Genomic DNA, 22,563 nt, shown 5'->3' with positions numbered 1-22,563 from the left:
TTCAAGTTTCCGTAAATGAAATATGATATCCTGGCACTGGTTATCAAAATAAAACACATAATAGTTACTTGAATGTATCTTCTTTTATTTTCTGTCTCTACTTCCGGTTAAATTATTTTTAATACGTGATAGCTTGATGGCGTCGTGGGGTCAGCAGCGAGCTGAGCTACCGTTAACCAGGGTGTAAAGTACAGCTAAAAGAGCGCCTCTGATGAAGTTAGCCTTTTAACCACTGCACAGACAAGGAGCTACTTAGTTGGACGAGCCGCCGTTTTGTCGTCTTGTGGTTGAAAAGCTTCAGCTGGTTCCTTTAACAGCCGTCAGGCCTCGTCGTCGTGGTCCGGCAGCACTCGAGTGAAGTTGGGAGCGGACTGCCAAACTTCTGCTTCCTCCAGCGGCTCTCCGCGGGGCCCGGGGCTCCTGTCACCGGCCCTGTGGATGAGGAAGTGACTACACATCTAATTAGTGCCCAGGTACGGTACTAAAGAAGTATTGGATCCATTTGAAGGGTTTATTTATTCCTTTAAGGGCTGTTTGTTTTTCTTATAGTCGTGCAGCGCAGGTGAACGCTGATTAGCTGTGCGGCTGGCTGTTAGCATTAGCTCAGCTTGACAACTTCCCTGGCCTGACAGCTAGTTGCACACGTCTAGCTTAGCTCCACATATCGGCTCTCTGTTTAGATAACAAACAGTATTTTGGGTAAGTGTCAAAAGTGTCTTATAATTATTCATAGAAACGGCTGTAATTGCTAAAAATGTGCTAGCAACAGTTGCTATGTTGCTACTCAGCTAACGCTAGCAGGAGAATCTAAAGCGAGCTAATTATCTACCAAAGGAGGCCATAATTGTGCTGTTGATATCAACTTTGTTGTGAGCACTGAGCAAGAGTCGGTACAGAAGATGAGGCTCATGAGGAGGATGATGTATGTAAGGATAAAAGAGAGAAGAAAAAACGCTAAGCTAAGGCTAGCACCAATGCTGCAGCTCTCTCATCAATCAGTGATGATCACAGACTATCATCACCAATTTCCAATCAACTCCTCGTCAGCAGAGGCCATCTTGATTTAAATTTCCACTCTTTTGCAACAACAATAACATGAAGGCTCATTATGTTTGTACAGATTACATTCTGGAGGTTATGTTCAATAGTATTAATGGATACCTGAGCAATAAACTACTTTGATTCCACACACAAGCTTGTGCTGCAACCTTTATAGCCCCTTTATTGGACACTCATAGCTACAGTCATTGCATATTTCACTATACATGACAATGCAATAGTATAATATAAAGCTTAGTGACAAATTAAAAAGTTGAATGCTTGACCTCCTATAGTGTGGGCATCCGGAGTCCAGTTAAACATAATCAGTGATCAGTAGAAAGCTATGGTCTGGAAACTGACTCATCTGAATGGACCCACATTAACCAACATTGTCACATTAAAATGGCAATAAAATATCCACCAGTCTTGGTAGTGTAAATGTGAAGAAAGGGGCTCTTAAAGTAGGGTCAGCATTTACTCCACTACACTTGTATTAAAGATTTTGTCGCAGCTGTTTTCTGTTTTTTATGTTATAAAATCACAAATATACTATTTATCTTTGCTAGGGAACACAGCAATTTAAGGGCTCCCATTCCAGAAGTGAGTTCCTTGTTCATCCTCTCCATTGATGTTTCAGAAAATCCTTATATAAAGAGTTTTAATCCTCAGACCAAACCAACCAGCTACGAGGTGAATCATGGCTATTAAAAAGATTTGATTTGGATGAAAAAGAAAAAAGAAGGCAAAGGTACGAGGCTGTGTACAGGAACTGCTCATCCCTATAATGCACTGCAAATCCTAGATTTCACAGTGAATGACTTCCAGCCTACTTCAATGTAATCCTTTGCATTGTTGTAGTGTTGCCTCACTGCAATCATTGCTCTCTTGTTTTCTGAAGTTTTGTGCTGATGTTCCTACATTTACAGAATTTCAACAGTAACAGCGACCTCCACCGATTGGAGGCATTGCTGTTTCGGTTCAGGATTGTGGGTAGAGTAGTTCTTGTAAGCAGTGTCATAAGTAAAACGTGTTTTTGTTAAACCAGGGTTATATGTAAATAGTATTTAGTAAGCCTGCTTAAGGTGTTTACATTAAGGTTGCTATTCAGAATACTTGTGGGAGTTTTTCTTCAGCAACCTCACAGTTGAGCTCGATATTCTTATGTTTTAAGTCTGTAGTGTGCAGAATAACCAGACACAAAAAGAATAATTGTTTTTAATTGCATTGGCAGTGTTTGGGATTATTGTCATGCTGAAAAAAATAAGGCATTGGCAATTAGATGTCTTCCAGATGGTATTGCATGGTACTTTTCTGAGTTCGTTATTCATTGATTTTAATCTCCGACACCACTGGTTGAAATAGAAAAACAAATGATGTTTTGTGACAGGCTTCTATTAACTAATCGGTTCTTTACTCAAGGCCACTTTTAAAAATGACAGTGTGGCTTCTTGGAAGCAAAATGTAAAGAAACAAGGGGTGACTCAAGACTTTTGCACAGCACTGTATATTGATACCAAGTACCGGGTTTGGGTTTCAGTGTTAATTTAATCGTATGTGCTCCTCACTGGGAGGAAGATACTGTGAATCTTCTTTTTTTTTTTTTTGATGATGATCAAAACATCGTGCTTGACTCAAACATTATTTTACTTATTTTAAGAAACATGACGAATACATCCAAGAATATAAACTTATTGAAGTTTATTAGTGAAAAAGACAGATGATTGTCCAGCACAAGTAAAATGAATCTAATGTGTCTGAATTCCTCACCTAGCTTATTTGCACTATTCTCCTTTCAGCTCTCTGTGAGTGCTCCTGACTCACACATGCATGTCGTGTTGGGTGTGAAGTGAAGAAATATTGATGACGACACATTATGTTACCATACAAATGCAATAAATGCTTCCTAACAAGTTTTACACCTTACACATACCGAGAGTGAGAAGCTGACGGGGAAGCTCACAGTTAAGTCAAAAACTTCTGCAAACATACAGAGAAAAGCTGCTGGTGTAGCAGTTCTCAGGCCCAAACCCCTGACCCTCGTTGCTGCTAGTGTCCTCCAGGCTATGTTGGAGCAACTGCTGCTAATACGTAACATAGTAGACATAGAACAGCATAGATGACTTATATCTGATCCAAATGCTGGATTGGTGCTTCGGGAAATACAACAATAGAACTATCTTGTAGACATAACACTCTTAAAATATGTATAAAGCCTCCAGATGCTCGTTTTGACATAAAATAAATAAATAAAGACGAGTTACTACAAATTTGCATTATTACAACAGCAGAATGGCCAGAACAAAAATGAATAGATGCAGCACAATGTTATAACAATAATACTGCACAAAAACAATAGAAGAAAAATGTACAGTATACATCACAAATTAAATGTAAATGTGTATATATATGAGACAATTTCAGTTAACAGAAATGTTTTTATTCACACATTATGTGTAATGATCCCTTTTAACTGCATGTAAGGATTTATGATGATGTTTTTGTGTTTCAGGAGAAAGGAATCCCTTTGATGGGAGAATCCTCTTTCCTGGCCTCCTGGGTCAATCGCCGTGCCATTAAGATGGGTACGTACATGCTGTGAGATGGTGTTACTGCTTGGCAGCAAGTTAGCTTCATCTTTTGACAGACCTATAATTTGAGGAATTTTTTGTCCTCCCCGAACAATGGCTCTTTGACATCTTTGCCTGACAATAAGTCCCTTGTGTTGTGCGGCTAAGTGGAAGCGGCTTATCTGAAGAGATAAATGCAGCAAGGCAACTTCATTTTTTGTGTTCATACCGCAAGACAGGTTGTTAGAGGAGTCTTTAGCAAGTTGAGTTTTTCAATGATAAAACCTGTTGAATAAGCAGAAGTCGTACTGTCTCACAGATGAGCAGGAGGCGCTGAACTCCATCATGCAGGACTTGGCCGAACTGCACCGCTCCAGCCGTCCTGCCGCGTTCCTGTCAGACCTGTGCAAACCCAAAGCCTCGTCGCCCAAGAACCAGGTAACCCAAGTGAAAGCACGAAGGCTCAGCCTGGCTCATCTTTGCTCTGGCTGTCTTTAACTCTGTGCTCTGTCTCCAACAGAACGATGTGAGAGTGAAGTTCGAGTTCAAAGGGGAGAAGAGGTGAGGTTTCCACTGCTGTGATTCTCCCTCTAGTGCTGTCAGTGCAGACCAGCAGCAGTGCCCGTCTCTGACCTCTCACCTGTCTTCCTCTTTGCAGGATTCTGCAGTTCCCTCGACCTATCAAGCTGGAGGATCTGAGGTCCAAAGCTAAAGTGGCTTTTGGTCAGACGATGGACCTCCACTACACAAACAACGAGGTACGAAACTTAAAATGTAATTTTCCTCTGCTTCCTGTAGTAAATGGACTGGTTCTTATATAGCGCCTTTCTACTCTACCTGAGTAGAAAGCACTTTACAACATGCCTCAGTCATCCATTCACACCCACTCATACAGGGACTTTTTTCTATGCTGAAGTGCTTCCTATCTAACATTCACACACAGTCATGGATGCATGGGTGGAGGGGGGACTGAGGTGTTCTGAGCCAAGAGACAAAATCTCTGCAGTGTCTCCTGTTTCGATGTAAAGCACGTCACCTCAGATTCGGTCAGTTTCACATACCACACAGACTAGATCCCTTTCATGTGGAGGATCTGTAGCTGTGCTATGATCCCCCTCCTGCCATCCTAAACCTGTCCCTTCAACTGCCCTCGGTGCCCCTTTGATGTTGTTCTTCCCTCTGTGCAGTTTTTAAGAACACCCAAGTGTGTTTCAGTGGCAGTGTGTCTCACTTTTTGCAGACTGACACAACTTTTTTCTGCTGTTTTCTTTGGTCATTTTTTCACATAAATCCACTTCTGGGTCTGTTTCAAGAAAGCAGACCACAGTTGTGCTACCAGTGCCATCCTGCCAGCCTTTGATATAGAAAATGAGCGATTGTACGAAAGCTGCATTAGGAAAAAAAAAAAACAGAAGTAACTGAGTGAAGGTGTGAGCGTGTGACCACATCCTGCACAGGCGTGTGGATGTTAACCTGCTGCTGCTGCTCCACAAGGTTGGACACACTCTGCAAGCTAACATGACACTGTGTACGCAGTGTTAGCTACAGAGCTGTGCATGACAGCAACCTGTAACTATGTTTTACCTACCACAGAACAGGCCCACCAGAGCTTAGCTTTACAGGTTTGCATGCTTTAGCTTTTTCTTCCTATACACAATAGATAAATGATGAACCACAATTGAATTGAAAATCATGAAGTGTTTGAAATGGTGCAGTCACAGTTCTACGTGTCCCAGGAACTTATACAAAAAGGCACAAAGTGAAACATCACTTTCTAATAGCACCAGTGTAGCTGTGGCATTCACATTCCTGAGAAAATGATGTCACTTCCTGTTGCATCTAGTGGAATCCATGAAACCCCGTGAATGTAGAGCATGACAGACACTGGAGTGTAGGAAGTGCTGTGAACAGCTGATTGGACCAATGAAGCACCCGTGTGTGGATTATGTTTTTGTTGTTGTGTGCGCTTCCACAAGTGATCAAAAAGAATCACCCAAGTTTTAAAAGGTTATTCAAGTCACTGTATTTCCTTTTTTTTTTTTTTTTTTTTTCTCTTCCCCTCCTCTTGCAGTTGGTGATTCCATTGACCACTCAGGACGACTTGGACAAAGCTGTAGAGCTGCTGGATCGCAGTGTTCACATGAAGAGTCTGAAGATTCTCCTTGTGCTGCAGGTCTCCTCTGAGGTGGGCCATACTGCAATGACTTTAATGGTAGTTTCTGATACTTGTGCACAGTATGATAGTTGTGTGGCGGCTGACACACCTGCTGCTTTTTCTGTGCTGTAACCCCTCGACAGTTTTTACCTCTCAGCTGTAAAAGGCTGATTGGGGTGGGGTTTTTTTTATACCAACGTTGGTATTTTTAATCTTTATGTTATAGCAGCGTTAACATAGAAGAGTTATCTGGAAAACAAAGGAGATGTTAAACTTGTCCAGAGTTTCTTTTTAATGTTTAGTTTGTTTTGTGTCTGCAGAACTCGTCATCCAACATGGACCTCCTGCCGTCCCACGAGGAACTGGACAACACGGGGTTCCGGGTCACAGACAAGAAGAGCATGCTGGCGTTGATAGGTAAATGTTTGCTAAACAGTGATGCAGACTCAAAGCTTGCAGGGACGGGCACTAGCGCCCACCACAGCCTGGTAGTGGGTAAGTGGTGAACATGCTCCTGACCCCATCCTGCAATAACAGCAGTAATGGCAAGTGAATAATTACTTGAAGTTAAGTTTTTATTTTCATCCAGTTTTAAGTAAAATTTGAAAAGTCTAACCATTCAATGATTTGGATCATTTCAAGTTAAAATACAAAGTAAAATAAAGTCATAAACAGTTGAAAAGTTAAAAACAAATGTGTATATATATATATATATATATATATATATATATATATATAGGAAATTTTAAATTGACTGTCTCGGTGGTTCCAGTGTTAAGAAAAATGCATGAAACTCTGACTCTTTTGTGTGAAAATAAGCATCACATGGTTTAGCTGTGACTGTGGCGCACACAGGACAATTTTCTCACTCTCTATAACCGCCGTCCTGTCAGGTTCCCACTCAACGGACCGCAGCTCTCCTCCTCCAGGATACATTCCAGACGCTCTGCAGCAGGTGGCGAGGAACGGCTCCTTCACCAGCATCAACAGCGAGGGGGAGTTCATCCCTGAGAGCATGGACCAGGTACTGATGCTCAGGAGAGTCCTCTTTAGTGTTTGCTACTTGAAAAGGAGCTGCTCTGATGTAACAAAGCGGAGCGCAAACCTAGTATTTAAGTGTAAACTGTAGGACATTTTAAATGTAAAATTAATTTTCACCAGCTTCTTTATCATAAAGCTGATATTTAAAGAGTTCTTTTTAAAGTTGCCACGCTGGACTTTACAGTAGCCATTAAAGCAGAACCTTCTGGCCTTTTAGTATTTTATTAAAGTTGATCTTTTTTTCCTCTTCTCCCTGCTGTGACTACTGAGTTCTGTGGTGTACCTGCCACTGTGGAGGACAGGTTAAGTCCCTGATATACTCCCAAACGGACCTGGGCGCACACAGCAGGGTAGATGGTGGATGCGTATCTGGGTTCTTTTCATAGCACATCGAGTGTCTGGGTACATGGACGTGTTTTGCACACTTGTAGGTGAGGTTGTAGAGGCGTGAATAGTGGAGGTCAGCAGGCTCCTTCGCAGGCACGGGCAGTTTGTGTTACGTCACAAACAGCCCTTGTTAAAGTGTCACGTGCTTCAGTGGCATAACTTGTGACTACTGCAGGTCTGGAGAGATGAGGGAATGATTTATTTTTCTGTTTTGGAGGTTGTAAAAAGCTTAAATGTAATGTATTTATTATTGAGTTTTCTGAAGTTGCTCTGAGCATCAGTTTATGTCAAATTAAATTCACCTGTTAGCTAATGAGATACAATTTGATTAGTTTTGAGAGGATGTGAGTTTGTCTCTCTCTCATTTCTCTTGTTTTACTTCAGATGTTGGATCCATTGTCCATGAGCAGTCCGGAGAACTCGGCTTCTGGAAGTTGTCCCTCCCTAGACAGCCCACTGGACAGGTCTGCATCACAGAATAAAACAGGAAACCACAAAAAACTGCCGTGGAGAAAATCCCTCTGATTTGTTGCTGTTGTCTTTGTGTTGTGCAGTGATTACCCAAAGTCCAGGATGCCCAGGGCTCAGAGCTACCCAGACAACCACCAGGACTTTCCAGGTGAGAGCAGATCTTAGTTCACGGTAGAGCAGGGCGATATGACCAAAAATATTTATCATAATATACATTTGAAAATTTGCGATAACGATATAATTGACACTAGACAAAATACTTTACACACACAATACGATAATATTATGTTGAAGCACAGTACGTATCACTCCGCGAGGCTCCTGCCTACGATAGCTGTAATGCTCCGACAATCCATCAAGCGGTGCGGCTTCGTAGATTAGCAAAGTCGTACTAAAACATTTGACAGATTTTCGAGCGCCGTGTACGACATAAAATCGTTTCGAGGTCAGTAAACACAACCAGAATTCATACATAAGTCACACGGGATTATAAGGGGCACTGTCGATTTTCAGAAAAATCAAAGGATTGATTTTAAGTGTGCTGTATTTTCCAAACAACACGGTAATAACGACGGCCCGCTAGCATGCTCTACCAAAAATAGTGCTTTGTTGTGTATCTGACGGATGAAAGCTAAACCAGTTCCACACCCCTGAAGTTGCAGCATTTTTACAAACCAAATCTGGTTCATCCGTTTCATTTAACGATCCACTTTTGCTCTTCTCATTCTGCGTCGCCGCCATGTGTGTATGTAAACATATGCACTGGGCATGCGCGTTTTACCCATATTCTATCGCGATATTTCATTTTCCTATCGTTGCCCAAAATTACACCAGTATTACCGTGGTATGATATAGCCCAGCCCTAGTTCACAGGTGTTAGACTGTTTAAGGGTTTAAAAAATAAAAACAACAACAATCTGATCTACCAGGCAACCAGTTTACCAGTTTTTTTTATCTACCAGTTTAACAGGCTAAAACTTAAACCAGACTAAGAGACAAACCTTTAACCCTCTATAGTTGATGTACTAGCATGTCCAAATCACACGACTGATTTTAAGATGATGTAACAGCAAGACGCAGCCTTGCTGAATCTCTGTTTCTACTTGTGTTGAAAGTGATGACTTTAAACTATATATCAGGTTTTAAATTGTATTGCTGGACCAAGTAGAACTAGACTTATAATCACTAACCTACACCATGCTTTGCTTGTCACGTTGAGGGCAGGAAGAAATGGTAAAAATGGGATTTTTCAAGGAAAGTGAGCACTCTCACTTTACAGATTGCAGTTAAAAGGCCCAAAACATTCTCATGTCGAGGTTGCCATCTTTGAAAGCTGTTTTGAGGCCATGGCCTGTAAATTTCATCTTTTGTATCCTCCTTCCTCTGCAGAGTACGATATTCCGGTGTTCGAGAAGTCGGGGAAAGGAGGGACGTATCCTCGCCGGTACGGCATTCCTTTTGGCCTTCAGGATTACAGTGATGGTGGGTAATTCATTTATTTATTCCTACTGATGCTGAAAGCAAATTAACTTTAAACAGGGATTTAAAAATGATCACTCTCCTTCATCCTCTGAACAGGGAGGAAGACTTTCCCTCGGGCTCGGCGGACGCAAGTTCACGGTTTCCGCTCTCCAATCAGCTTCAGCTCGACCGAGCAGTCGCCCAGCACCAGCAGTGGCAGCAGCGTCTTCACGCCTGACCTGGAGGAAGCACCCGGCCCCGCCAGGAGGCCGCGGAGGGGGAGTGACATCGAGCCAAACCCCAATCCGGCCGTGGCTCCGACGCTCTCCGTCATGGACGTCAGTCCACCCAGCCGCTGTGAGTCCTCGCAACACGACATGTCCTCCAGATGTTTGTTTTTCTGCGTTTTTTAGCAAACCTGATGTGTTTTTGTGCACAGCCCCGCGAGCGCCAACCAACTGGCGGCTGGGGAAGCTTCTGGGTCAGGGAGCTTTCGGGCGGGTCTTCCTGTGTTACGACGCCGATACTGGACGGGAACTGGCAGTTAAACAAGTTCAGTTTGATCCAGAGAGTCCCGAGACGAGCAAGGTACGTACACAGCAGCATAGAATATATTAAATACAGTGGTAGGAAAATGGAAAGACAAGGCAAAAAAAAAAAAAAAAAAAGACCTTAAATAATTCCATGAATCATTGCTTTGGGTGAAAGTGTGGATCTAGATGCTATGTCATTGTTTTATGAAGCTTATTTTATTTTTTAAAATGCCTTGTTGATTTATAAAAAAGCCAGGGAGGGGGAAAAAAAAAGAAAATCATACAATGTTAATTTGAAAAACAGGGCTGTAAATAAAGATACAACTCAGTAAATTCAAACTAGAGACAGTCCTCTCGAGTATCTGCTGTTAGAGCCTCTAATTTGTTGTATGTAGAGGTGAAATCGGTTTAAATATGTTCTGCTTGAATATGTGCCCTTCTATTTCTGCTGCAGGAGGTGAGCGCACTGGAATGTGAAATCCAGCTCCTGAAGAACTTGTGCCATGAGCGGATCGTCCAATATTATGGCTGTCTGCGAGACACGATGGAGCGAACGCTCTCCATCTTTATGGAGTACATGCCTGGAGTGAGTTCCCAAAAAACCTGTTCACTGTTTCCAGTTGTGTGTGTGTGTGAAGCTAAAAATCTCATGCTCTGTTCGTAAGTGTTGATGGATTTCCACTCGAATAAAGTTCCCTTTGTTCGAGTGGAAATGACAGCTGTTTCTCTTAAGAGATGCTAAATTTTTATGTGTGGAACAGCAGGGATATTTCTGATGATTCCTTTCTGGTGACGCTCAGGGATCCATTAAAGACCAGCTGAAGTCGTACGGGGCGCTCACGGAAAATGTGACGCGCCGCTACACCAGGCAGATCCTGGAGGGGGTTTCTTATCTGCACAGCAACATGATCGTCCACAGGGACATCAAAGGTGAGCTGAGGTTTTCGCTCCTGCTGGGGAAATACTTGGGACCAAACGTCGTCTTTGAAAAGTAGAGCATGAAACTGTGCAATCGTCCTTCAGGTGCAAACATCCTCAGAGACTCGGTGGGTAACGTGAAGCTGGGAGACTTTGGGGCCAGCAGGCGGCTGCAGACCATCTGTCTGTCAGGAACAGGCATGAAGTCGGTGACCGGTACCCCGTACTGGATGAGCCCAGAGGTGATCAGCGGAGAGGGTTACGGCAGGAAGGCAGACATCTGGTAAGACCAACCACAAAAGTCTTTACTACATTATTCAGAGGAGGATGCATGAAAGTGTTGTAAAAAGTCATTTAAGTGGTACTGATGTAGATGAATTTTTACAAACTGACTTTAGAAAGTGATGCTTCTTTACCTCCGACTTGAGCAGACGCAGCAGTGAACTTCCACATCCCAACAGCTTCCTTCATCAACACTAACATCCATTAGTGTTGCTTCCAGTTTAGGGGTTTTAGTCCCAAAAACCAGGACACCAACCAAAGATGTTTTGGCCAAATATAAAACGCACTTTTATTTGTTAACCCACTGGGGTCGTCGGACGCACCGGCAGGTCAAAATTGACCAATTTAAGACAACACAGCTACAAGATGCAGCGACTCAGTTTCAACTTGGGTCGAAAGTGCGGACTTCAAACTATATACCAGTTTTTGAATTGTGTCGATGGGCCACGTAAAACCAGAGTTATGATTTAAAAAATACACGCGATGTTTTTTTCTGACTAAAACTGCAGTGTTTACAGAACGGTAAAAACTGCGATTTCTACGGACAGCACTAGCCAACACTCTCCGCTTGCGAGTGAAAAAAAACACCCCTTTCCTATTGGTGTTAGAGTTTACCATGTCAGCCAATCAAAAAAATGATATAGCAACATGTGGCACTTGGTTGTTTAGGGAGAAGGGGAAGTTTTTAGGAGTGACACCCGTGACGGAAAGAGGGCGAGCGAAAGAAAGAGAGAGAGAGTTTTCATATGTGAGACATTAGTGACGTTTAGCGTGTTTGGAGGCTGTAGTTAGTGTGTTGTGTAATCATTGTTTGGTATTGTGTGTCAGTTATACTAGTGAATGTCACATTTGTTCCAAAAAAGCCACCAAAGGCAGATTCCAGTGTAAACGCTGTTCCCACATGGAAAACTGGACTGATACACCTCCTGCTGTCAGACCTGCAGGGTTTAGGCCTGTGGTGTTCTCCTCTGTCTTATACTGGACACAAACTATGTTTTTTTTTTTTTTTTGGACTGGCACAAATAATTTGTGTACCTTCTTATCTGATGCAGCACACCTGATAGTTCTGTAAATAGATTTAAATGGTTATATAAAAAACACCTGAGGCCTTGGCTGCATTTTTAGGTAAATAGTACCATATAACTTTGTTGTTTGCAAAACTTGTGCATAATTTTTAGAAATGTACAATTTTTATTTGCATTTCAACTTATGAAAATTATTCGTTAAACATGTTTGTGGGTTTTACAGTAAAAAATATAACTTTTTTTTTTACTCGGATTTTGAATTTTTTGCCTGGATTTAGATCAATTGTGCTAATATAGTATGCCAAAATGAAAAAATAACTCAAATTTCAGATATTTGAGGTTGTGCTGAAAATAATGATACCAAACAAGGCAAGATAAACATTTTTTTTTTTAAAGGTGAAATACAGAGGTAAAATCAGAAGTAGTCAAAAACGGCCAATTATACCCTGGACCCCAGAGGGTTAAAGGGTCAGAAATATCAGGAAAAGTCAGGTAACACAAACTCTTTTCCTTTAAGTCTTTAGACCAATCCTGCTTATGTGTGCATTTAAACCTCAGAAGCCTCATTTAACTAAGGAAAATCTGTGATTTTTCTATTGTGTTGCTTCTGGTATGCATTCTTGATTGAGATATTGTCATTACCCTGCCAAGTACGTGGGCGGCCGGTTGGGTGGGCAGTGTGGACACCCAAGGTTGTAAAAATGTAACCTTTTGAGGTTATTTAATATAAAGGAATATTCTGCTCATATATGTACATCAGTGTTAAATTACGTCTTCAGAGTAATTAAAAGGTTTTCATGAACTTGGAAATAAACCATTAAAAGTTCATGGGAACGATACTGGTTTGTGAGACCGGCCACATGCACCGTGCACCAAAGGTGGAGGAGAAGAGAACTCGTTGGTCTCCGTCACCAAAGAAAGGAAAATGTGAAGGAAAGGGATAATGAGAGATGACATCTTAATAAAATGTCCTCCGCTTCCTCTTCATCTTAAGCCTCATCTACTGATCTGCAGTCAGGGCTCAGATCAGGAGACACTTTATTATTGTCAGCAGATTAGACATGTGACCCTCCCATCTCGGGACAACTGGCCACAAGCCAGCTAAACAGCAACAGCTGGTAGTTTAGTGAGTGAGTGATATGTTTTTATTGATTAGCATTCAAATATCTCAGTGAAGACAGAACAAAGATTTACCACAAAGCAAGAAAGCATGAGACAAGGCTAATCAAAAGGTATTGGCTGAAGCATTTGCTTATTACGCCAACCCTTTTAACAAAAGATCTTTTAGCATGCAGCTCCTGTACACAGGGCTCGAAGCAAATAATAAAATTCAATTCAATTCAATTTCATTTATATAGCGCCAAATCACAACAAATGTCGCCTCAAGGCGCTTCATAGATACAGAGAAAAGCCCAACAATCATATGACCCCCTATGAGCAAGCACTTTGGCGACAGTGGGAAGGAAAAACTCCCTTTTAACAGGAAGAAACCTCCGGCAGAACCAGGCTCAGGGAGGGGCGGCCATCTGCTGCGACCGGTTGGGGTGAGAGAAGGCAAACAAAGCAAAAACAAAACAAACAAACAAACAAGAAAAAAACAAAAAAACAGAAAACTTTCCACCTTAGTAAGTAACTACATCAAAGCAAAAGAATCAAGAGGTTTTTTTGTTTTTTGTTTTTGTTTTTTTTCTGCTCTTTTCATTCTTGATATATATATATATATATATATTTTTCTAATACTCTATTTTTAAACATATTTTTAAACAAGGAAAATGAACTACACCTTTTTAAATCACTGTCATAACTATTCCACAGGTTAACTCCTCTAACAGAAACACATCTCTGCTTTATATTTGTCCTTATCTTGTTTTTTTTAAAGAAATCTGTTCCCCTTAAGTCATATTGACTCTCTCTGACTTTGAACAGCTTCTGAGTACTGGGGCAAAGCAAGTTATTTTGTGCTTTATACATTATCTGTGCCATTTTATATTCAACTAAATCATAAAATTTCAGGGTATTCAGATTAATAAACAAAATGTTAGTTGGTTCTATATAGTTTGATTGGTGTATAATTCTTATAGCTCTTTTTTGCAACTTGAAAATAGGAAGAGTGTTCGTTTTATATGCATTACCCCATATCTCCAGACAGTAAGTCATATATGGAAGCAACAGAGTACAATAGAGTGTGTATAATGATTTTTTGTTCAGGACATGCTTTGTTTTATAGAGAATAGCAATGGTTTTTGACATTTTTGTTTTCACATGGTTTATATGAGACTTCCAACTCAGCTTATCATCAATTATCACTCCAAGAAATTTATTTTCGTACACTCTTTCAATTTCAATTCCATTAACCCTGATTTTAGATACATTTTTCATTTGTCTAGTGCCAAAAATAATCAATTTTGTTTTCTTTATATTTAATGATAACTTATTTACATCAAACCAGGTTTTTAATATATTTAACTCCTTTTCCGCTGTAGTCGGAAGCTGTTCTAGGTTTTTACCTGAGCAATACAGAGTGGTATCATCAGCAAACAATACACATTTTAACAGTTTGGAAATGCTACATATGTCATTTATGTATAATATAAATAATTTAGGGCCCAGCACGGAGCCCTGAGGAACACCACAAGTTACCTTCAACTGCTTAGATTTTACATTATTGAATTCGACATATTGATATCTGTCATCCTGGTAACTTTTCATCCACTTGTATGCTAACCCTCTTATGCCATATCTCTCTAGTTTATTCATTAATATAGAATGATCAATCGTATCAAACGCCTTTTTTAAGTCTATAAAAACACCAATAGTATATTCCTTATTATCTATAGCATTAGATATCCCTTCTACAAGTTCCATCACTGCCATCGAAGTGGACCTTTTCACTCTAAAGCCATATTGGTTATCACTTAGGAGATTATGCTTCTCAATATATTTATCAAGTCTATTAACAAATAACTTTTCTAAAATTTTTGAGAACTGTGGGAGCAGTGATATTGGCCTATAATTGGTAAACTGACTTCTCTCTCCGTTTTTATGGATTGGAATAACTTTTGCTATTTTCATTTGTGAGGGAAATACACCAGTTTGAAAGGACAGATTACAAATGTATGCGAAAGGTTGCACTATATATTCTATAATACTTTTAACTAATATCATGTCAATACCAAAACAGTCAGTGGACTTTTTATTTTTAAATGTCTTCACAATGTTAATTATTTCTCTATTAACATTGAGAAATGTTAATAGAAAATTTGTGTTGCTCTCCTTGGTAGTTATGCTGAGTAATGCTGGACTCAAACATTCTGATTACATGCTCACTTTGTACAAGAGTTTGTTTGCTAAAGACTCAGTCCAGCAATGTTAGATGCACCTCAAGTATGACTGTATCACTAACACCAGCTAACAGAAGCTAATAGTAGTTAACACTGTCAAAAATAGCAACACTTCCTAACGGAAAAGTTGAAAAGAAAAGACATTGAGGGTTTTTTGGTAGTTTTTATGGTGGTAACACACAATGAGTCTGAAGTGGGTCTTTCCAGGCTCAGAATTTTATTTTAGGATTGAGTTTAAATGATAAAACATGAACAATGGTGGTGTCTTTTATTTTGTTTTTTAAGACTGAAATCAACCATCAATCACTCCAATGGGTAAATTAAAATAAAATAACAGAACACATTGTGAAGAGAAAAGGTTATCTCTCTATACCATTAGTTTAGATGCTCCTAAAGGAGTAGGATGAAGTTCACACGTGCTTACCTCTCTTAATTGATTTAATCATTTAGGGAGTTCAGTGTTTGTTATATAGAGCTCCTTCTATCCTGTGTGTGAAATGTTGTTTGTTAGAGAATCTGCAAACGAGACCATGTTGGTCACGTATGTAACCAGCGCAAACCTCTGAAGACGCCTCGTTGTAGCCACTAACAGGAAGCTTTGGCCACACGTGGCTTCAAAGATGAAAGACGATGTTGTTGGATGGCTTTTTATAAAATCATGACTAACTGTCGAATGAAACAGGTAGGAAAGTAAAGACTGGGTTGCCTTTTAATGTTATTGTGCCACAGAAAGGTGGAAGCTGTAGCTGAGAGCATTTCCTGTGCTGTGAGGCCATGTTGGATCTAGTGAAAACCAAATAAAGCTAATAAAATGACCCATCCTTCCTTTCTTTTATGGGCTTAATGTTTGTTTTGTCGTCTTCAGGAGTGTCGGCTGCACCGTTGTGGAGATGCTGACTCAGCGACCTCCGTGGGCAGAGTTTGAGGCCATGGCGGCCATCTTTAAGATCGCCACGCAGCCCACTAACCCCGTCCTGCCTGCCCACGTGTCGGACCACTGCCGGGAGTTCCTCAAACGGATCTTCGTGGAGACCAAGCAGCGGCCGTCTGCAGAAGAGCTGCTCAGGCACATCTTTGTACATTAACCCCTCCCGCCCCCTCCTTGAATCTTGAACCCCTGCCTGCCTGCCGAACTGCCAAATACGGCCTTATCTGATCCCGCCCCCTCCACCTTTACGCTGAGACCACGTTGGACCAGGAAAGACTGGCTGGAAGAAGGTGGGGGCGCTCCTTCTGTCTCTGTTTGTATGAGACTGCCATAAAGGACACAAATTCTTATTTTATTTTTCTCCGCAAGTTGCACCTTAACGTCTCCAACGCGGAGGAGGTTGAGCACTTCCTCCTCTCTAAATAACTGTTTTTTTTTTGTTTTTTTTTTAAATGTTTGTACGGTTTCTCGCTCTGAGCGTTTTGAAGCGGGATGGCGTCGGTGTTGTGGCCCTAACAGGAGCTGATGCCTGACTCTGGAGTAAACCCCATCATGCCTCCTTCTCATCCTCCTCCAATGTCTCGCTGACCCGACCCCAGAATGTAGTCTCCTGCCAAAACCCAGAGTGACGGGCGCGCTGCTATAGACAAACCTGAATCCCAGATCCAGAGAACACTCCCCCGAGAATTTTCCACCCACCTGCCCTCATCCCTCACCGAAGTCCGCTCCGTTTTCTGAACGAAGTGCAGATGAAACGTTCCGATTCGTCGTCCCCGTCTCTGTGCCTTTTTATGTTTGAGAATGAGTCTCAGCTTTTTGTTCTCAGTTTTTTTTGTTTTTGTTTTGTTTGTTTTGATTTTTGCCTCCTGGATAAACTGCCTTCACACCAGCTGATCCCAGTTCAGCCGTTTCTGCCTTTCTGCGACGGGGACTCGCTGTGCTGATCATTTCGGTTTGTTCGTTCGCCTGCTGTACCAGCGCCGCCGGCTGGAAACCAAATATCCTCTGTTTAGAAAAGTTGTCATGCTGGTGTAGAAGTGAAGCGCCACATCGGTACCTGTGCTCTCTTTCCTCCTCTGATTCTCTGATCTGATTGGATGTCTCTTCAGCATGGCAGATTTGCAGCAGATTCATGAATTTACTGCTGGTAAACGTTGGCTTTTAGAAACTCAGTCTGTTCAACCACAGAAAGCAATAGGGAGCACTCTCATGACCAGACTTGAAAGGTGCAGCGTGCACAATTGTTGATTTAAAACATTTAAAAAGTCAACTAAAACACACTCGTATCCTCTTCAGACCACCATAGCTAATTGTGGAAGGTGACTGATTTGGATGTGTAGTTTAAGGAGAGCAAGTCGATAAATGAAACTGAAGCCGTTGGTAAGCAAAAGGTGGACGGGCAGGGTTTGTTTTAGCTGACGGAGCTTACACCATCCCATGGACAGGTCAGGTCCTCGCAGGGAGCCGCGGTCACGTAGCTTCACCAGCAGTTCATCTTTTTTGGTTAACACGTCCGTGTCAGAGAGGGGGAAAGAACTAGTTTAATGATGACTCAACCATGTTTGTGCTGTGCTGCAGTGCTTTGTCTTAAAGCCCCCCAAAAATGCAGCTGGCTTTTCCAGCTTGTTTTAAGCTTCCAACTATCTCATGGCATGTGTTTCAAACCGTGCAGTATATTCAGGACTAACCTCGTGTTGTGGATGGATCGTAGAAGTTTTTACATTTCTAGTATCTTCTTCAACAGATGAACTTCCATGGAGAGCAGTTTAACTCTCATCTAACATCTAAATTTGCACCTTTTTAAATGTTCAGATCAAGCCAGCCTGAGTATTTGGATGAGACAGAAGCTGCTAATTTGGTGCTTTCATGTGTTCACAGTGAGTCTCTGCCATCAGATCAGAGAAGCAGTGGGGGGAAACTTGAAGATCTTGCTCTGTTGTCAGTTTCATTTCAAACTAAACGTTTTTAGCTGCTCATCATTTAACTGAAGGGTACACGCAGCCTCTCCTGGAGCTCCGCCGCTGAAGTTGTACGTTCATCGCCGTTTTCAGACAGACTCGCAGAGCTTCATTCTCGTGTTTATTGCTTGGTACTGCAGTCGCTGTCACCACCGAATCAAATGCATCAAAGCAAACTCGTCACTTTAACCACAAACGCTCATCTGATTTGAAAGCATCGACTATGCACACGCCAGATATCAGGTGACACCTCGGCTTGTGCTGATCACTTCTTCTTCTTTTAATTCACTTTTTGGTTAGTAATGGTGAGGTTTCTGAGCAGCTCTGCCAGCTGCCAATCAAATGGTTATTTAGGGCTCAAATTATGCCTTAAATTTTGGCTGTTTGCAGCAGGCGGATTATCAAGCAGCCCATGTAGAAAGCTTCTAAATGTTTAAACAATAACGTGAATCAGAGTCCTGGTGAGAGTTACTGTTGTGCTGCTAAGATTGAAATGTTTCTAGGTTCAAAGAGACGATATGCAAAACTTTTATTATCATCAAAGCCGGTTTCTGCAGAGCAGGGGAGGAAGTGTTTCTGGTGCAATCAGCAACATTTGACCAGCAGAGAAAAGTGATGGTGACTCTCTAAAATTAAACTCCTGCTCAGATCCCCACCTTTGGCTCTCCTACACACATGTACAGCACCTCTCCTCGTCGTCTTTGCTGCTGAATGAGCCATTACCAGGACAAGCTTTTTGTGGTGGATAGATTATTGGGTCTGTGATGGTAAATAAACTTAGATTTTAGATTAGAGAGTCACACTTGTGTGTGTTTCTGGCACTTGTTAATGAATTAAATGATCCAAACATTGTTTGTAGCACTTGGAGGCCTTTGAAGCTTCGTTGTCCAAATATTTGATTGTGAAGTTCATATTTTCTGTTATATACGCAAATCCAAAAACTGTTAAATGGTTTTCCACTTGTTTTGATTACACCCAATATTAATAGCTGTTCATAAATTGGGACGCTAAATAGTCTCTGTGACGTGGTAACGTGTAGCACGATTACGGGTGGCAACATGTTAGCAAGCTGCGTTCGTGACTTGTTGTTGCAGAATGCTAATTAGAATGAACTGTAAACTTCTCAGACGAGCTGTAGCTCAGATTGTTTTATTTATTAAATAACCACATTAAAATGCTCCAACAGCACAAACAGCAGTTGAGATGCTTAGCTTACAGCTGCTTGTGTGTGGCCACTCCCATTTCTTTAAATCTGATTGGTGAAGTTAACTAATATCACATTGTTTACTTGGCCTTCTCATTTATACAGTATGATGGGTCTTTTAAACACCGTAGCTAAAGAAAAGCTCTAAATAATTACAAATAATTCTTGCTGAAGCTTCAAAGACTCAGATCAGCTTCTTAGGGCCGACCCCGAAACCCCTGCAGAAGATTGATTTTTATCAGAGTATTTTAAAAAATACAAATAATTATGCACTTCTAATGTCTCGTAGTGACGTTTAGGTATTACTACAGAGTCGGATTTTTCTGACTGCACCTTTGTAAAAACAGACCGGGAACAGTTTCTTTGATCTCTGTTGCCCCGACTTCCTCTGAAGACACTTTTAAGCCTTTCTTGCTCTGTGGAAACTCAGTTTTACACTCACATTATGCATCTTCTCAGTGGTACGTTCCTTTGGCTCTTCAGGTGGCTCACAGAAAGCCGTCTGGTGGAGATCGCCAACACTGGTCGTCATAGATACGCACTACCATTATGCACTATTGGTTCTTCACTGATGCCCTCCCACTCCCCCTTAACGGTTCCTTGCGCTCGTGCAGCTCGGCTCGGCGACTTTTTCTTTGCACATTTTTAAAGACTGTTTTTCTTTCTTTTCATTTTTAAAAAAAATTACTTTGTGTATGAGTGCGAGAGATGGATGATGATGATGATTATGATGGTGGTTCAGTTAACCTTGACATGAATGTAATGTCTCATTCTTGGCCTCGTTCACCACAGTGGATTAACTCTTCGGTACCAGTATTTGTCACCTGTGGAGCGCCAAGATACACCTGTAGTTCTCGTTTAAAGCCACTGCTGCCACTCCTGAATGAATGAGTGAATGAATAAACGTGTGAGTGTGTGTGTGTGTGTGTGTGTGTGTGTTAATGTGCATTTACTGCAGATGTTGCTCATTGGACACTGCGCCTGAAATGCCTTGAGCATTCTGACTGTAGGGGGTGAGAGCGTTAAAAAAAAGAAAAAAAAAATGAAAATCATGTACAAATGTATAAAAATGAAATTGTACCTTTTTTTTTTTTTTTTTTTTTTTAAAAGGAAACTTATATCCCACATGTTTGGTCTGTGTATTGTAAAAGAAGCCATGTTTATAATTCTAATTGGTTTGTGACCAATATGCCTGTTTATATCAGATCTGTATATCAGTGGTACGCATAATTTTTTAATATATTTTTTATTTTTCCTTTTCTTTTTTTTTCTCTTCTAAATGGGAGATTGTATGCATAGTTGGGTCCTGAGAGACACAGCGGTGCCGTTGAATGGTTGCTGTTTTTTGGCAAAATCTCTGGAGTATTGCAACAGCTCGGTGTTCATAATTACAACAATTATGACGATGACAACAATAAAAGATATTTATTTCACATCGGGGCTTTGCTCGAGTTTTTTGTTAGTTGGCACTGCGCAAAACTCTCGAGTCATCCTTAATTCCTTTATGTTAGGAAAACGTAAAATAGGAAAAGTTACTTATTGAAATGTGGCAACATATATGTAAATACAGCATCGTAGGCAAACACCGTTTGTACAATTCTAACGAGCTTGAAAGTCAACATTTGGTGTGACCGCTTTTATTCTTCTCTCTTAGGCAGGTTTCTTGTCATTTCTTCAAGCAGTCTTCAGGAATAGTTCTCCAGGCTTCTTGAAGAACATTCAAAGCTCTTCTTTGCATGTTTCTGCCTTTTGTTCTGTTCTTTGTTGAGGTCCGGGCTCTGGGGAGGCCGATCCATGACTGATAGTGCTCCACTATGTGTTTTTTCTATCCGGGTATGATGTTATTGCATTGGCAGTGTGTTTGGATTTGTTTCTTCCAATTAAGGACACACTGCACATCATGAGTTTTCAAGTAGTATTGTTTTAGAATCACTTTAATGGTGTAAGACTGATAAAAAATAGATAATGTTTAGTATGTTGGTTTATGTCTGTGAAGGTTCTCAGTCCTCCAGGTCATCGTAGTCTAAGGGGGGGGGGGAATGCGTCTGGACTTCTTTAAGTTCCTTGAAGACGTTTCACCTCTCATCTGAGAAGCTTCTTCAGTTCTAAGGTCAAATGGTGGAGAGTCCCAGATTTAAGCCCTGTGGGAGTTTCCCCCCCAAAGAGGGACAATGGACCACCTAATAATCCTCTACCTAATCACATGAGCCAAGGTGTGAAAACAGGTGTAGGTCACAATCAGCCAAGGTTTTGGGGGAGCTCATTGTGAAACCTGGCCCCACCTTATGTGATTTCCTGAGGTCAGATGGCCCAGGATGTGAGTGGGCGTTCAGGCATCTGGGGAGGGATCTTAAAACTGCATTATAGATGGCAGACAGTTGGTGTAGTAAACCACTGCCTCTGTTCAAAGATGGTCGCTCACAGTGTACATAAATTGCTTCTTTCACTCCCCTTTCAAACCATCTGTCTTCTCTGTCCAAAATGTGAACATTGGCGTCCTCAAAAGAGTGACCTTTGTCCTTTTGATCCAGATGGACTGCTGAGTCTTGTCCCATCGAGGTGGATCTTCTATGTTGTGCCATGCGTTTATGTTTGGTCTCTCCAATGTAGAGGTCTGAGCGTTCCTCGCTACACTGTACAGTATATACTACGTTGCTAAGTTTGTGTTTAGGCGTTTTTGTCTTTGGGGTACTCCACTCCACCATTTGACCTTAGAACTGAAGAAGCTTCTCGGATGAGAGGTGAAACGTCTTGAAGTAACTTAAAGAAGTCTAGACGCTTTTCTTTCCAAGCTTTTTAGACCAGTATGTTGGTTTGTTTTCTGGCAATGGCATGTATTGATGTGCCACCTCCACCTGTGCAACCTCTGTAGGGCCCACTAGATGTCAACATTCTACCACAGGTAAAGCTTTACTTTTGCGCCTTTTATGTGCAAGTATTACAGGGATGATACGTAATTACAATCGGAAGTTCATCATTTTCTTGGGTCTGTTTTTTTCTTTAATGTCAGAGGCTCTGATAAGTTGTGTTAATGAAAAACGTTGTGACATGTGAACCCCACAGGCGTCACAGCCATGGTTCATGAAACCTGACCTGCATTGCCTGAAGGGGTGGATCTGTACAATGAAAGGTTTGTAATCAAACTCCAAGCATATAAATACGCACATGCTCTGTTGCACACCAGGCACGTGCAGAGGGGGGAGGGGGGGGGCTATATGGGTTTGAGCACCCACCCCTTTCCTGATGGGTGC

General features: G+C 41.4%; 1 protein-coding gene across 1 annotated transcript; it reads left to right on the top strand.

Annotated features, from left to right (window-relative positions):
- The first annotated feature begins 112 nt into the window (after positions 1-112).
- On the top strand, positions 113-20,819 carry map3k2 (mitogen-activated protein kinase kinase kinase 2). The gene is made up of 17 exons (XM_085150388.1): positions 113-473; positions 3,551-3,623; positions 3,928-4,046; positions 4,129-4,169; positions 4,267-4,366; positions 5,680-5,793; positions 6,084-6,180; positions 6,657-6,787; positions 7,576-7,655; positions 7,746-7,810; positions 9,052-9,144; positions 9,241-9,480; positions 9,563-9,711; positions 10,111-10,242; positions 10,457-10,586; positions 10,680-10,857; positions 16,088-20,819. Exons 2-17 carry the CDS (start codon positions 3,569-3,571, stop codon positions 16,305-16,307), a joined length of 1,944 nt encoding a protein of 647 aa, XP_085006514.1. The 5' UTR covers positions 113-473; positions 3,551-3,568; the 3' UTR covers positions 16,308-20,819.
- Positions 20,820-22,563: the final 1,744 nt, after the last annotated feature.

Source organism: Neolamprologus multifasciatus, chromosome 23 (genome assembly GCF_963576455.1).
Source record: "Neolamprologus multifasciatus chromosome 23, fNeoMul1.2, whole genome shotgun sequence".
NCBI classification, from domain to species: domain Eukaryota; kingdom Metazoa; phylum Chordata; class Actinopteri; order Cichliformes; family Cichlidae; genus Neolamprologus; species Neolamprologus multifasciatus.
The sequence above is the reverse complement of the archived record's forward strand: the minus strand, read 5'-3'. Positions and strand labels throughout refer to the sequence as shown.